Source organism: Teleopsis dalmanni, chromosome 1 (assembly GCF_002237135.1).
Source record: "Teleopsis dalmanni isolate 2A chromosome 1, ASM223713v2, whole genome shotgun sequence".
In the NCBI taxonomy this organism is placed as follows: domain Eukaryota; kingdom Metazoa; phylum Arthropoda; class Insecta; order Diptera; family Diopsidae; genus Teleopsis; species Teleopsis dalmanni.
The window spans coordinates 134,012,897-134,030,529 of NC_051846.1; the positions used below are offsets into that span (position 1 = coordinate 134,012,897).

The following is a 17,633-nucleotide window of genomic DNA, read 5'->3' on the forward strand; positions in this document are numbered from 1 at the left end:
AAAATTGAGAGAGTCGATTTTTACAAGCCTTTCTTGAAGCGCATTTTTCCGGACAGGAACAGATAGTAATCGCTTGGTGCCAGGTTTGGACTATACTAAGCTCCCTGAGCTTTTGCCAAGTCATTATCGATGTATGTTGTCTGGCGTTGTCCTAATGGAAGACAATTTCTCTCCTATTGCCTAAAGCTGGCCGTTTCTGGGCGATTTTTTCTTTCAGACGGTTCAACGGTCCATTTGTTGACAGTATAGTTCCGACTTAAGAATTTTGCCGTAGGAAAACAGTCTCACCAAAAACATAGCAAAACCTTTCTGACTGTCAATCTTTCTGGCTTGGCCACCCTTTCAATCAGTTTACCGGGATTCGAACAGTACCGTTTTCGCTTGGCGTTGTTTTAAGTGATCAGAAATGGGTTGATTTTGTGGGATTCAACAGCGATTTGCAGATGGAAATTCGGGCAATGGGGTCGATCGTACTTTTACAACACGAAATACAGATAACTATAGCCATCTATTGAAAATAATGAATTTATTTTTACTACACCTAAAATATTATATGATGCTGAATTTATAAAAATCATGTATAATATGAACGTATTAATAAACAAATTCAACTATCTGTTCGAAATTAACAAAGCAAATGTTATTAGTGAACCATATATTAATTAAGAAAAAATATACTTACCTTCATTACACAAAAAATTAAATTTCGAAAAATTGTATAAAACTGTTGGACGCTGCTGGGCCGGCTTTTCTTCGACTTCAGAATATTTGAGATACCAATGTTTTGAAAAAAGATTATTAAAAGGAAACGTTTATTTAAATATTTATAGCAAGTTTGTTGAAGGACTGTCATTTGTATCTTTTAAAACAAAAATCTTTTCATTTAGCGTTTGGTACCTCAGTTGGTACGATATATCAAAAATAGCTTAGAGAGAATAAAGTTTACAAATGATTCCACGTATTTTCTTCTAAAGAATATTTTTTTTAAAGCAATATTAGACCTTTTCTTTTATAAGTATTTCACAAAAGAACAACCGCTTATTTTAAAAATAACATATGAAATACCAACACTGCTGGTTTATTTAGTCCAACCTTTTTGAAGATGCTTAACTAATAAGCACCTAAAATCGCACGGTTTCCAAAACTAAAAATTCGTCCATTGTGAACGCTTTTTAGAAATATGAAAAAAAATATGAAAAAATTTCTAGTTAACTCTCAACAAATATTTAACAAATAACATTCAATTCTTTTTAATTTTCTGAATTTAAAAATATATACTCAATTATTGAAAAATATAAATTTTATTCACAATCATGTAAAAAATAAAAATTCTTACTCATAATTGCAAAGAATTATTATTTATTTTCAAAACTTTAACTTCATATTTTATTACGTGTTTTGCATATACAGTCGATAAATCGATAACCCCAATAATTCGTAATAAATTGCTGGTCCCTTAAAAACATTCGTAAAATTTCCATATATTTTGGTCTCTTCATTAATTAGTATTTTATTTGAAATTCAATGAACATTAAACCTCTTATAATTCGTAATGTAGACCAATAAAACACTTATAATTTGTAATGCAGAACAAAAAATCTGACTGCAAATTTAAGGTGCTTCAAAAACATTCGTAGCTTCTCAATGATTTCTCGACACATTCTATTGAACGAATGGTTTCAGATGCTGAATGATTGCATGTAAACTAAAAATCGAAAGATGTTGTTATTTATGGACAAATGTACATCGCATAATGGATTCCCTAATCTTACCCACATAAAAGTAAAGTAAATACCACTTCCAAGCTGCACCCCTTGACCAAGGTGCTATAAAAAATTTGAAATTATTTTACCGCAAGAATATGGTTATTATCCTGGTTAATAGTATTGATAAAAAATGTACGCTATTTGCAGCAATGCAAATTTCTTATAAAGCATGCAATAGTGTCAGCAGATCTTGCATTTGAAACTGGTTCCGGTCTTGCGGTTTTATAAAGATTTAAACGAAAATTTATGTCAAGTCGAACAATTCAACATAGATTATCCATGGGGCCGTATATGTGAGAACTTCAAAAATATCACACGTTTCGATGAGTACGTGAACATTGGTAATGACGTGCCTGTATCTGGTATGTTAACAGATAACAAAATTTTGGAAGAAGTTGCGGCTATTAATAAGAGAGCGATGAGAATGACAGCGCCGGTGAGGAATAACTAATAACAAATAAACAAACCATATCGGCCATTCAACAACTGCGATATTATGTTTCAAAACATGATGTCAAAAAAAATCGTTTTGATTGTTTATAAAGTTCAGAGAAATCAATTGAAGAGATATGCGAAAAGAATCTGACGCAATCAACAATTACAAACTTTTTTAAAGTTAAACTTTGATTTTCTTTATACAATTTTATATATGTTTTTATTTTCTTTTTAAATTAATTGCACGTAGAATATAATATATATTGCATTATTTAGTTCTAATCTATATACATAAAAGAAAGTCGTGTTAGTTACACCACTCATAACTCAAGAACGGCTGAACCGATTTTAATTATCTTTGATTTGTTGGAATCGTCTCCGCTCCGAATAGCAGAATACATTATAAAATATTGGAAAAATCCACTAATTTTAGCAAAAATAATAAATTTGTAAATGCTGTTTCAAACTGTTGACAGTTCGAAAGTTTGAGTGATATTGATTTCTTTTTAAATTTTTTTTTCAAATATTTCAAATATTTGAAATTTCAAATATAATAAATTCAAAAATAATAAATAAATATTGTTATCAATATACCATCGAATCCACGTGACCTGTGGAACAAATATAAGGATAACATGTCAGAAGACATTTTACATAGAATTCGTGTCAGTTCAAGAAATCCCGATCTTGAGGTGAATGATGAAATGCATAATCAGGCTTTGCTCTTGATCGAAGACATATGTTACCATATCTAGTTTGTTGGTCAGATTAGGAATGCCAGCTCCTGATCGTGGAATAAATAACGCATTTAATCGAGAATTGGAACGTGAACGTGAACTACCGAGCAACCGATATGTAATATTGCGAAGCATTCTGCAATGGCTAAAGTTTTAGTAGCATCTAAAATCATCATCTGGGACGAATGTACAATGGCGCACAAACGCGCATTAGAAGCACTTGACAGAACATTGAAAGATCATCGCAATGACTCGAGATGTTTTGGAGGCGCAATGATTTTACTGTCTGGCGATTTTCGCCAAACACTCCCAGTCATTCCAAAATCGACTGCTGCCGACGAAATAAATGCTTGCCTTAAATCATCAAATCTTTGGCGCTATGTGAAGAAACTTCAACTGGTAACAAACATGAGTTGCATTGGTAAACGATACATCTGCTGAAGAGTTCTCCAAGCAATTGCTGTAAATCGGTAATGGCCGTGTAGCTGTTGAAGAATCGAGCGGATTAATTGCATTTCCTTCAAATTTTTGCAATTTCGTTTCATCAAAAGACGAACTCATCAATGAAGTATTTCCGATCATTGATAATCATAAAAACAAAAAATGGTTGAGTGAGCGAGCAATTTTGGCAGCTAAGAACAAAGATGTGAATGACTTAAACTTTGTAATTCAAAATCAAATCGTTGGTACTCTGCATACATTCAAATCTATTGACTGTGTAACAAACGAAGAAGAAGCTACCAACTATCCAACTGAATTTTTGAACTCCTTAGATGTGCCTGGCTTACCACCGCACAATTTACAATTAAAGATTGGTTCGGTAGTCATTATGCTTCGAAATCTAAACCAACCAAAACTATGCAATGGAACGCGTTTAGTGATAACAAAACTGATGGCCAATGTGATTCACGCAATGATACTCAAAGGAAAATTCAAAAGTGATGAAGTTCTCATTCCGAGGATTCCAATGATCTCAATCGATATGCTCTTTGAGTTTAAACGAATTCAATTTCCTATTCGGCTTGCATTCGCTATGACTATAAATAAATCACAAGGTCAATCCTTTAGTGTTTGTGATCTGAATCTAGAAAATGCATGTTTTTCACATGGTCAATTGTACGTGGCATGTTCACGTGTAGGCAAACCATCTGCTTTATTTGTTCTTGCGCCTGATAAAAAAACAAAAAATATCGTATATCACAAGGTTCTTTATTGAAGAGAATCAATCAGAGTGCAACCCATAGGTTCTTGCTGACAGACTATTAAAATAATTAATTATATATCAATATCCTAATAAACTATTGAATACAATAAATTTTTTGTATTCATTTTATTACTTTAATAAATTTCTAAATTTAGTTTACCTATAATTTAATATAACATTTATTGACTGTTACGCGGTACGAAGTTCGCGGGCTCACCTAGTAAAGTTATATATAAAATAATTGAAAAACAACTGAAATGTAAAAGCACGGTTAATTCGTGTTTTCCTATTTTTTAATCTTGTTAAATCTAAATCTTGATAATTCGTAAACCCCTCTAATTCGTAAAAAATACTGTTTTCTTGCGATTTTGAATTATCGGAATTCGACTGTATAAGCGTTCTTTCAGAGTTGCCATCAAAAACATTGCTTATTTAATGTTATTCTTTTATGTCATGCTTACAAAAGAAAGGGCTTATTAGACTGCGGTTACATTGTGTGCGAATTTTGTCTTACGTGCTTGTACATATGTTTTCTCATGCGAACACATCGCATGTTGTGGTTACATCACTTCTGAATTAACAGTTCTGTTTGTTTTGTTTTCAAAACAAAATGGATAGTAAAGATGAAATATATTTAGCGAAAATTCGTTATCAAGTTATTTATTAATTTATATAACAAAAGATGAATTTGGGAGCATGATTTTTATTCTTCAAGGTATAAATATGTAGAGTTTGTCGAGTTTTCCTCAAACAAAGAAATAAGCAAATTGCAATCCATTTCCTAAAAGAAGTATATTTTTTAAAATTTATTTCCATTTATAAACTTAAAATTACGTGAAAACAACACACACCCCTCAATTTTACTATTTACACCTTCGATTTTGCACGAAGATTTGATTTGTTTATAAGAACACTCAAGACCAGAAACGCATGCAATGTAACCGCAGCCTTATAGTTTTCTCGACAATTTCTTTCTTACTGTGTACGATTATACAGTTATCGGGTAATATTTCGAAAATCCCCTTTTTTGAGGGAAAAGTTGTATCACAGAAAATAATACATAGATTAGGGGTATTCAGGCAACAGATTGAAAAACTTATATATATATATATAAAAAAAGATTAGCATTTTGAATATAACCTATTGCGTGAACGACCCAAAATGCGCAATCTGATTATTTTGTTATGTGCAAATGCTTTGGAAGCACTTGTAGCAGCAGCAAAAGCGAAACATACATATGTTTACAGTGAAATACTCAAATATTCGTAAATTTTAAAATCACTTAAATTTATCATATAATTTATCTTATCATATCAAATAATTTATCATATAACTAAAATTGCAAACGTGTCATATATCAAGAAGTAGAATATTCAATTATATACTTTTTAATAATATTTTTTCTTTTTAAAAATTATAGTTTTACTGAATTTTATTTATTAATTTATGTTATTATTTTTTAATTTTCTTTTTGTGACGCTCTATGCTAATAGCGCCGACACTTGGTACTGGCAGCACTAATAAACAAATTTTTGCTAATCTGAGAATCTCCGTAGATTCTCTGCTTAGTTTTTCTTTGTATGCAAATTTTTGTTGTAATAATTTGATAAACAACTAATCTGTTGCCAGAATACTCCTATTGTGAATGCAGAACCAAAAAATTGATTCTCTTTGATTTCATGGTAGCCAGTTCGAGTAGTCAGCTCGAGTAGCCAGCTAAAAGAACAATGAGCTTTCACCTTATGAGATCGAATAATAAGCTCCAAAATTAAACTGGCATTATATATGATTAAAATAACATTAATATAATTATATCCTCATTGTTTCATTCTACTTCAGTTAGAAAACGCTCACTCAAAATCTAAATTTTGTACCAGAAAACTAGCAGCGTAATTTAGAATTCGTTGGTGTAACATTCTTTTTTATATCTTTGGAAATTGAGATCGGACTTTTTATTTATTTAGGAATAAAATTAGGATTAAACATAGATTTTAAAGAATTTAAATTTTTAAAGAAAAGTTACAGTTGCCTCTGGACAACTATTTACTTCGAAAAATACGCGGAGTCAAAACTCATTTTATGCTGGAATCACACAAAAGTTTCGTTTTTAATTTTAGCTGTCAATTGTTGTTACTTTCAGTACAAAACGAACATTTTTGACAGCTAAAATTACAAATAAAACTTTCGTTCGAATCCAATATCAGACATATGGTTTCTTGGTAACTTTTACTCACAATCAAGGGCGGAGCTAGACCAGCTCTGGACGTCGGTGACATCAGAATTGCGAGGCCCTTTTTATTATCATTTTATTATTTTTTATAATCAAATTTAAATAAACACAAATTAAAATAAATGAAATTTTCTGCTGAAATTTTCAAGATGAGTTACTTTACCAAATTGTTCAAAATATTCATCAAGTGTTTTAATTTGACAGTCGGTAGTAATTATGGTTGCTTCTATCATTGTGGTAAAAAAGTTTACTGCTTACCGTATTTCAACGGATTGTATAGGTCATAATATGGTCATAATTGAACAATTGTTGCTTCTTTGCTCATTCTGGTTCTTTCAACAAAAAAAGAGATTCTCATTAAAAGTGATCTAGATTGTCAGATTTACCCCATGTCAATCAAATGACAGTTACCAAGTCCTGTTACCAACTTCATTAGCCCACAATTCAGGATTAAATAATTCCTTTCAATAACACAACAAAATATGATTCGTAACTACTTCTTCTACAAGTAATTGGGCTCATTACACGCTTCTTTCGTTCTATATGAGTGTATGTTATGCTCTTGCATTTTTAAATTCGTTTGTCAAAAACAAATCATAATTTTCACATTTAACACAGTTGCGACTAACACTAAATATCAGAGAATATCATAATAATAAAATCTTCTTTGATGTATACCTTTTAACGAGACCCCTGTGGGAGCGAGGCCGTCGGCGGTCGCCCATTTCGTCCACTTTTACCTCCACCTTGCCCACCTGATCATGTTTTATTGCAGTAGAAGCATCTAAAATCAATATTAATAGTTAAATCAAAAGTAAGCACATGAGTTTACTATTACTTTTGAAAATAAATATATATGTATGTGATGAAATCGAAATCGGTACTTAACCCTTATGACTATTTTCAATTGTTAACAATATTTGATTGTTTAAGATACAAATTTACCGAAAGGATTATGTTTTAATCGTAAAACATAGAGCAAAAAATATTTATTATGCATAAATAATAAATTTTTATTGCAAATTGCAAAACGTGCTCAAGAAGTATGTTGATCAACATTGGTGAGGAAGACAGAGAAGTTCCCTTTCTTTGTTAAATGTTCACATACAGAAAAAATATTTACAGAGGTGTGAAAATATGTTCCAAAATGAAAACAGTATTATAAATAGTAAGATTGACAGACTTGATTCGAAAGTGGTGTCGCAAAACGAGGCAAGTGTAGAGAAAAGGGTTGGTGTATTGACAATATGCGTTAAAAGTAATTGAAAGCCCTTAATAACCCCTTAAGTGTATGAACACAAGTTTCAAACTATAATCCAAATATTGCATTTTAAAGCTGCATGTGTTTGAAGAATAGTTAACAAATTTTCATTGTGAATATAAGCAAACCACACGTGCGAAAGGCGGTTGAAAATATCCCCAAAAGAAATGGGTGTTCGTGCAAACATGTTTTTGTTCTAGAATAAAAATAAATATAATTATATCTGAAGAAGTAATGTTTATCTTAATTTTTCTATTGTATTTTTTTATAGAAAGCTGTACACATTATGGTTTATGATATGACACATTTGGTACCTTCGCAAAGCATATCTCTTGGTCGTTACTATTTACAAGATATCAATAATGTGGAGAACCATGATTATGCACTTGATATTGATAAGCGATTTCAAGCGCGTTTGGCTTGCGAGACTTTACCACAAGCCACACAGCCGCCACCTACTCCAGCGCCCAGACGTCGCACTACTCCAATTACACATCTGGATCCTGCCGAATTAGTTGGCTTATCGCGAGAAGAAAGACGACGTCGTAGACGTGCCACACTTAAGTATAGAACTGCTCATGCTACTCGTGAACGAATTCGTGTGGAAGCATTTAACGTTTCGTTTGCTGAACTCAGAAAATTATTACCAACACTGCCACCAGATAAAAAACTTTCTAAAATTGAGATACTTAAATTAGCTATTTGTTACATTGCTTACTTGAACCACGTTTTGGAAACTCCGTAGATGTTCTATTTAAGTACTTTTAAGTACTATTTAAGTAATTGGTACTACACTTATATGTATAATTAGGTTAAATTGTGATAATATTATTTAAACGTTTGTGTGTTTTCTTTTTATGTTATTTTATTGCATATTTAATATTAAGAAATAAAAATACTAAAAACGCAATACTCATGTAGTACAATCAATCGATTTAAAAATTTTGTTTTCTTTTTTTTTAAATAAATAATTGAACCCTTATGTTCTGTGGAGACGTTTTTGTATAAAAGCTACATTAATAACACAAAACCATCTGCGTCTTCACAAAATACACGCACCAGTGGAGTGCTAGCGTGTTTGCTTGGGCATGCAGCATCCACCACCCTTGGGCATGCAGTATTCACCCATATAACGGTATATATGAGCTATATTAACTAAAATAAATACATTTATTTTAGAAGCAGTTTATGTATTTTTGTAGTAAACTTTTTACATTGGCTTACGTATTGCTATTAACGAAAAAAAATCTATTGGTTGTTGTATTTTTATTTAATAATAAAAATAAATCTATGTATACAACAGTTGGTATACAATTTTATGTTTTTTGTGCTACTTCTCTTAGAAGTATAGAACTTAATGATTGTTTTAATTAAAGTTGTCTTCTTATCTTAATACTAAAAAATGTTATGATTCAATAAATATAATCAACTTTAAATGAGTAACAGAGTAATTTGCTATTCACTTTACAAAAACTTAAGGAACTGAGTATAAATTCTGCATTAAAACATTTACGCGTACGGTGTGAAGTAAGAATAGGCGTTTGTGTGGCAAAAAACGCATGCTAACCTATATTCGCCAAGCGAGACAATGGCATCACTGTTGTAATCTGTTAACAATTACTGGCCTAGATAGAGAAGATAGTGTTGTTGTTTTGCGTACATTTCGGCCAGTATAAGCCAGTAACTTGCGAGCCATCGAAAACGCCTGATGTAACTGATGTTAGTTTTACGGATAAAGATGCGGACGAAGGCGTAAAGAATTTTTAGCACAAGGAGACCTATGAGCATGCGAATAATAACTTTAATTTTATACAGTAAAAAATCTTATAATGGTTTTTACAAAAATTATTTTAATGAATTTTATCGATAATTTTTTAATAATTATCTCCAACATAAGAAAGTTTCAATTAACTTGCTTAAGTGTCTTGCTGACATATTGGCATCATGCAACAGTGATGTCAATATATCTGTCAAATGTTATGTTTTCACAATTAACAAGTGTAAGGACGGAAATTTTTACACCAAATTTCCGCCTACATATAAATACATCGAAGTTCATTAATATTTATTTTCACTAATATTAAATTCACTAATATTTATTTTTATTGGATATATTAAAAATCAAATAATCTAACAAAATTATTATTAAAATTTTTATTTCATTAATTAATTATATTTAATTATCTAAATAAATTTTATTAAATTTAAAACAAAAAAATAAACGCGCACATGAACCAAAATAAATGTAACAAACAAACAATCACTACGTTTACGCGAGCCTTAAAAGTTGTTTTAAGGCTCTTAAAATCGATTTTAAGATCGCGTAAACACCCTAAATTGAATTTTGCTTAAAAGCACTTTAAGCTTACTAAATGTAGTTTAACATCACTTTTAGTAAGAAATGTCACTTTTAATCTTTGCGTAAACACCTTAAAAGCAGTTTAAGGTTTGAATTGTCAGCTGTTAACAGTAAATAGGTACAAATAATTTGAATTTTATTACAAATAACACTAACCAAATAACTAAAAATATGGAGAAAAGGGAAATGAAAAGAAAAAATTGGATGAAAGAGGAGGAAGAATGTTTAATTAAAATATTTGCAGAAAAACAAATAATTAAATTGTTAGACGGCAAAAAATATAGAAAAAGCCTAATTGCATCCCAGAATCTAAATTAATTAAACTTGTTTATTTTTTATTCTCTATTTGAAAATCTTAACTTTACTATATATTTAAAACATTTTAGTTTAGTTTAAATTAAGTTTATTATTTTCAATTATTTAAATTTGTCATTAAGCACAAATTGTTATAAATATATTATATTATATATATTATATTGTTAGTTATAAAAAAAATTATAAATTAATTAATTTAAAATTGGTTTTTTCTACATTATTTTTTTAATTGCTTCTATGTAGAAGTGGAAATTTTCTCGCCAAGTACGCGCATATATGATCTCGCATAAGTTGTCCGGACGACAAATTTTGTCGATTGTACATATATTCAGGTTGGGAATATTCAACCCTTCAACGAAAGTATTTTCTGCTGGTGCCATTTTATCCTTAAGTAAATCTACAAGCCTGAAAAATATTTGTCGATTCACTCTAAAATCAACAATCCATTGTTCATCGTCATAGAACTACAGAACTTCAACATCCCACCATTCCGAACTTCTCTTCCTTTTGCTAAAAGTTCTTATTCGTGGTGGAAGTTAAAAACAAAAATGCATTCTAAATATTTTATGTGTGAAAAACTTTATAAAAACATTTACATTCATTAAAGCCTCATTAGCGGAACTTATTGCCATTTTATTAAAGAGCTGCAATCGCATTTCTCGTAATTTTGTAAATTTTTTACGAGATGTTTTAAAAATCTGCATTGTTGCTTCATTATTATTTTCTACAATTTTGGTTATATTTCTTTTTTACAATAAAAGTAAAACAATTTGTAGTTTTACTCTATTCATTTTAAAAATGTTTAAAATCAACATTTCTGTTTACTGTTAAACAGCTGATTGATTGACAGCTACCTTAAAAGTGCTTTTAATTTTTGTGCGTAAACGCTCTAAGAACAAATTTTAAAATCAGTTTTAAAAGTGATTTTAAGACTCGCGTAAACGTAGTGAATTACAAACAACAAGAAATGTCAAAGCATGAAAGCTTTTGTTGAACAAAACACAAAGTACACGAGAAAAGCACAAAAAGCAAGTAACATAAATAGTACAAAATATACGGCATATTCTGTATAAAATAACGCGCATGTGACCGAGGACTTGGATTTTCACTTTAAAAGGGACAAGTACTTTGGCTTATTTAGTACTCTGGTTCATTCAGCCAAAGTATTATAAACCTGGCCCATTCGGTCAAATTATTAAATTATTATCATAATTTTTCTAACCTGACTAATTCAGACAAATTATTATATTTCTTAGCACAGGGCATCCGTCGTTTACGAAAGGAGAAGAGAAACTCGGTTCGCCACGCGGTCCTGCCAGGAGTCTTCTCAACACATAAACCAAAGCCAACCGCAGAAGCATCGTTATCTTTTACAACAGTGATCTCGTGTACAATTCATGTATTCAGGAGACATAAGTTCATCTCTATGAAATAATCAAGCGCGGGAATAATAATTTCTTTGAATTATAAAAATATTTCTTTTTTTTATTTGAATTATATTTATTATTATTTATTATTATTATATTATTATTATTTATTTTGAATTATAAATGTATTTTGTTGGATACATATAGTTTTCTTGGAGTAAATAAAGTATTTAATAAAATATTACAAATCTACGCTTCTTGTTTCCTAACAATCAAAACTCTGTCTCAGCGAATACAAATTTTATTGTTACGACCCTGGACAACGGCTGAGGATACTCCAGCAAAAATTATATTTTTGAACGTCACCCCAAAAGTGTCGTTACAGTACGTAAAAAATATATATATGGTGGGACGTTGGGACAGCGCACTGTCCAACAAGTGGCCCCACTGAAGTGAAGGATTAGTCGAAGTAGAACACGAAACGACTTGGGTCCTTTTTCGTCCTTCGATTCTCGGATGTTGTTATTGAGTTAAAGCTGGAGTGGCTTCCGTTCGCATAACTACATCTTTTGTTAATGCAAGCATCTCATTTAGCTTGAGGTTTCCTGCCAAGTCGTCACCAACCCAATGGTGTCCCAAAACAGTCTTCCTCCTACTTGCCAGTGCTGGACATTGGCACAATATATGCACCACTGTCTCCTTTTCTTCTAGACATAGTCTGCAAGTGTCTTCCTCAGCAAGAGTTATCTTTTTGAGGTGATACTTGAAGTTGCCATGTCCAGTAATTAGTGAGGTCAGCCAGCTTAGAGTGATCCGCGAATAGCTAAGCACTTTTATCGCTTCCCTGGCCCACGGTTTAGGTAACATGAGTTTGGTCTGTCTAGAAGTGCTCAACTCTCTCCATCTATTAAGATGAAGTGAGATTATCCACTTATTGACATAGGCTGCCGTCATGCTGTACCCCAATGGTATTCTGGGCTCCGGGCCACAGAAATTATGGCTTGATCCTTGCTTTGCAAGTTCATCTGCCTTCTCGTTTTGCTCAATACCGATGTGTCCTTTAACCCACATGATCGTCATCTCATTTCCATGAGCACATTCCATGAGCTTCGTTACACATTCTTGTACTAAGCTGTTAGTTATGTATGTCTTTTGCATGCTTTTGATAACTGCTTGGTTGTCCAGCGCTATCAGAATCTTTTTCTGATATACCTGACAATCCAATAGGTGATCCAGAGCATGAGAGACCGCCATAAGTTCCGCTTGATAGACGGAAACATATATTCCTAGATGTAGAGTGCACGTTAGATTTAGCTCTTTCGAGTAAACCCCAGCACCAGCTCTGCCTTACAGTACGTAAACTGCAGTACGTACTGTTACAGTACGTAAATTTCGCATATTTATTAAAAAATTAAAAGAAAATAATTAATAGGAATAGCGTATAAAAAGTAAGGTTAACAATGTAGAAAATTATGAAATTTCGTTTAATAAGTATGAACTTGTTAGTAATTGTTAACAAAATTAATAAAAATTCTCCTTAATATTTTTAAAAAGTTTTGTATTTTTTAAAATAATTGTTTTTACAATTTTCAGATGCTTAAAACGTTTAGTTTAAATATTTAATATTTTTAATATTTAATTATTAATATTAAATTTGCCAACAACTGTTGATAGATGATTGGATTATTCGTTGAAATTTTCAATTAAGGCTCACAATAGATCACTTATAAAATTTTCTGTAGTTTCTTTAATAATTCAACACTTTATAACAAGTCTGTCAGATAAAGAAAGTAGTGATGTTGTTTGGCGTATAAATTAGAAACTTTAGGAAGACACTTATTGTTTTTTGCCGCACTTAGAAGTGGCTGAATACGCCCGATGAAAAACTCGTGAATTAAGTATGAGTTACTATTGCTTAAATTTAGAAGAAATTCTTTATTTACGTGTAGTTCCCTTTTTAAAACAGCCATAAAAATAATTTCTTTAGTAATTTTAAACTTAAGCTTAACTTAAGTAAAAATTGTTTGTCAGCAGTCATTTGAAAATTCAAATTTAAAATTGAAAACTCACACAGATTATCATATGAAGTAACACATATAATGTGTTGTACTTTTCTCCATTTTACATTATTGTGTTCATAATTTTAGGTAATATTTTTTTGCAATCGACATTAATCGTTTTGACATTAATATTACTAAGTTTCTTACAAATGCTTAATATCATTTTAGCAATTTTTGTTTGTATGTGGGATGTAAACCCATACAGTGGGTGTCGTTATTTTAATACATATACATCGTGCGAACATGGCAATCTACAATAATGGTAAAAATCACTAAAATTGGGAAGCATTGAAACGTTTGCCCTTAAAAAATATTAACTTACAGATAACTTGAATACCTAAAATATTGAATAATGATATTAGGATACTGTTTAATCAACCAAAAGAGATCCAAAAACGATGTGATGCTTCATGGAGTACAATCACCAAGACTACAGCGCCTTAAAACTGAAATTATTGTGAAAATCATGGCTTCCAATCGAATATACACAAGTATACATGGGTTCAAATTACTATATAAAGTTAATGGGCTATATAGTTAAAGTAATGGGCTGAAAGGAAATAAAAAACGCAATGATCCATGTATATTATTAAAAGAAACCTTGCTTCAAATATGAGTACATGTTAGGTTACAGCAGTTATACCTTCAGTAGAATGTGGAAAGAAATCAAGCGCATGTTTATAAAAAATTGGTTGTGTCTTCGGACGATGAATGAAAAAGTCAAAATAATGAAAATTCGAAAATATTTAGTCTACATGATGGAGTTACATACATATATATCCAAACTGATAATATAATAGAAATTTAAAAATGAAATTGAAATTTTCTTACCAGTACGCCAAAATGAATACATAGGTGTGAGTTTTTTATATTTAAACTGTTTTAAATATAAAATTATAAAAACTGTTTCGTGTTTTTATATAATTCTTTAAAACGAATTTTACTTAGTATGTGTCATTTCTATTAAAATCAAATCCTAGGTTATATGTTTTGTTTTTTTTGAGAATATTTATCATTAGTTTGTACACGTTTTTATGCATTTGAATGCATATCTGGAATTTCACTTGATACATTCCAAAAATCAACAATGTTTCTTAGTAACCTATGCAATATATTTCACAGTTCGAAGTCAATTATTATTTTCCTATAAAAGTATTCAGTGAAAACTTTAACATAAATTTTAACATAAAAAAGGTATACCAAAATAAAATATTTTCTTAATTATTTTATAAAATGTAAATCGTTCGGTTTCAAAATTATGGTGTAAAATATGTTTATCTAACGTTTTTAAAAATTCAGAAATTGGAATGAAATTAATTACAAAATTTCCAGTATGGCCTTACATTTCAGTGCAAATCAGGTATTTAATAAATATTTTTTTTTTATATCAAAGCCGAAAAATAAAAGAAACCCAACTATGAAATTTTGCTCTTGAAAAGTAATTGCTTATTGCAATATTTTAGTTGTTATTGATGATCAAATTCTGCAGAAATTCTATGTAAATGCATTTATACACAATTTATACACCATTAAAATAGTTTATCCAATACTATGAATTTTTACTTAACAACCAATCTTATAGGTAAGAGATACGTAAGATTTTAATCCATTCGTCTTAATGACTGTTTTTGAATTCGTAGGTGCTGCCTCATAGTGATTATTTCACCATATGTCGACTTTGTTAGCTCAGAGTCAATGTTTTCCATGTACATATGTTATTAGATTGCAGTACTATATTATGTGCAGGCAAGGAAAATAATGGTAATAAATAATATTTTATTAATAAAAATTAATAATAAATTACAAAAATTTAAAATACCTCCATTTAACTCTAAGAATGCTGCTTTAACCCTCTAGATACGTTCAAAGCTTATCTTATTGGCAACAGCACTTTCCATATCGTTTCTTCAACCAGAGCAACTTCAAAAAATTCAGTATCTGCAATGCTTATTAGTTTTATGTTACCTAAAAGATATAATGCTTTACTCGGAAATACACTTAACAAATAAGAATTTCTGTTTTCCTTGTTATTTATTCTACAAAATCAATCACCCTGATGGGGAAAGCACATCCTGACACAGGTGTTTTAGTATGAAGACGTCTGAAAACGACTTAACCTTGTTAGCAGTGTCCCTCACTTTACAATTACTGAAATACAATATTTCAAGAGACTATCCTATACCTAAATCAAACACACGTTCTATGTTCTATATACTTTAAACATCTGTTATCCCATTAAAAGACCAAGCTAAAGCTCTGTTTTCTTGAACTGTCAAAGCGAAACAGGTCCTTGAGTGTTGTAAGTTCCTACAGTTACTTGCAGTTCGGCATAAGGTACTCCTTTACTAGGTTCCAGGTCACAGGGAATTTTTGAGAAATGAACAAGCTGTTGAGCTAGCCAGAACTGCATCAAAAACTGCTTTCACAGGCCCTCAACCCTTTTGTGGGTTACACAAAACAAATTATCAATGAGAGGGAAAATCATATGCAGCTGAAGTACTGATAAGACTTCTCAGAACTTAGACAAAGCAAAGCACTGATAAAACCGTACTCCTACAAAAACATTCTCAAATTCTTAAAATGTGATTTAAGGTTGATATCGGGTTTCATTACAGGTGATTATGGCCTAAAATATTAATTTCATAAACTACGATTATCTAATTCGAAATGCAAATTATGCCTCAAAGAACAGTAAACTACTATGCACATTCTTTGTGACTGTCCTGCTTTAATAACGCACAGAAGAAACTTGTTTCATATGGAATTTCTGTCACCAGAATAGATTAAGAACTCTTCTCCAGATTTAGTTCTGGACTTTGTTCACAAAGTTTTAAAGGGGTTTGTGTAATTAATAGTGAAATTGGCGGTAGTACCGGCTGTTACAAGTCTAAACTTTTTAACAATAATAAAAAATGTTGTCACCACAACATTTGCAATGACAAAAGGAATTTATGCGAATCAGAAATGTTGTAGCAGCTTTTAAACACCTTCAATATTTTATTTAGAAAAAATATTAATAAATTCATTAGGATCAGCCTCTCTCTAAAATACAAATTACTTTTGTATAATAGAAAATTATTGCGATCAATAACTGACACTCTATAGTCTATTAGAAATGAAAGTATTCACTATGATCTACAAATCCCACTACTTGAAGCTTAGTTTGAAAACATTATAAATAAATACAATAAAAAGCTTACAAAACATGAAAACCCCTTAGCTAGAAATCTTACACTATATCTAGTGTTTCTCGTTGAAAAAGATCTGACCAACGATCCATTAATTAGAATTGAACAACCAGAAGAAGTAACATCACTTCTTTGTGAGTTGCAAATTTAATTCATCGTCTTAAATACATTATTCATTATTTATCTTAATGTGACTTAACCCAATTAAATTAAATAAGGTTCGTAAGATGAGGTTTACTTATTTTTTATATATGTTATTATACTACAATTATATAGCTAAAATATAAATTGCAATATTTATTATGTAGTATTAAAACTTAAAAAATTATTCACAATCTCATTGTAAGAAACAATAATTTATTATAAATAAAAAAAATTTTTACTTTAACCTAAAACTTCTATTTCGAAACAGTAAAATTTTATGGAATTTGATGTAATAAAAAATATTTTCACCAGTTTTCATCGTTTTCAATTAATAAGTCCCTTAATCCAACAGGGCTTGAATATAGTGAAGCACTCAGTTTCAATTGAACATATTGTCACACAGAATTGAATACTAATTCGTATTTTAATTAAATGTAAATTAATGGGGTTAAGTCTCAAAGAAATTTATTTAAAACAATTTGAATGAATAAACGCCATCACAATAAAGATAAATCCCAAAAATTATTTGAAACAGTATTATTATATTATAAAATACTTAGTATCATA

General features: G+C 30.4%; 2 protein-coding genes and 1 long non-coding RNA gene across 3 annotated transcripts; all 3 read left to right on the forward strand.

The window, feature by feature from the left end:
• The first annotated feature begins 3,130 nt into the window (after positions 1–3,130).
• LOC119666215 (ATP-dependent DNA helicase PIF1-like) lies at positions 3,131–4,154 on the forward strand. Its single transcript, XM_038075498.1, has 2 exons — positions 3,131–3,359; positions 3,424–4,154. Exons 1-2 carry the CDS (start codon positions 3,131–3,133, stop codon positions 4,152–4,154), a joined length of 960 nt encoding a protein of 319 aa, XP_037931426.1.
• Positions 4,155–7,919: 3,765 nt separating this feature from the next.
• LOC119666241 (helix-loop-helix protein 1-like) lies at positions 7,920–8,378 on the forward strand. Its single transcript, XM_038075525.1, has one exon. It carries the CDS (start codon positions 7,920–7,922, stop codon positions 8,376–8,378), a length of 459 nt encoding a protein of 152 aa, XP_037931453.1.
• Positions 8,379–14,927: 6,549 nt separating this feature from the next.
• LOC119666249 lies at positions 14,928–15,489 on the forward strand. Its single transcript, XR_005251406.1, has 3 exons — positions 14,928–15,094; positions 15,198–15,316; positions 15,375–15,489. It is a non-coding gene; the product is annotated as an uncharacterized LOC119666249 (long non-coding RNA).
• Positions 15,490–17,633: the final 2,144 nt, after the last annotated feature.

What these genes read in the sequence shown, in the direction of transcription:
- LOC119666215 (XM_038075498.1), top strand. Translation starts at nt 3,131, where the DNA reads ATGGCGCACAAACGCGCATTAGAAGCACTTGACAGAACATTGAAAGAT. An exon ending in AACAAACATGAGTTGCATTG is followed by an intron (nt 3,360 to 3,423) that starts GTAAACGATACA and finishes ATGGCCGTGTAG; the next exon opens with CTGTTGAAGAATCGAGCGGA.
- LOC119666241 (XM_038075525.1), top strand. Translation starts at nt 7,920, where the DNA reads ATGGTTTATGATATGACACATTTGGTACCTTCGCAAAGCATATCTCTT.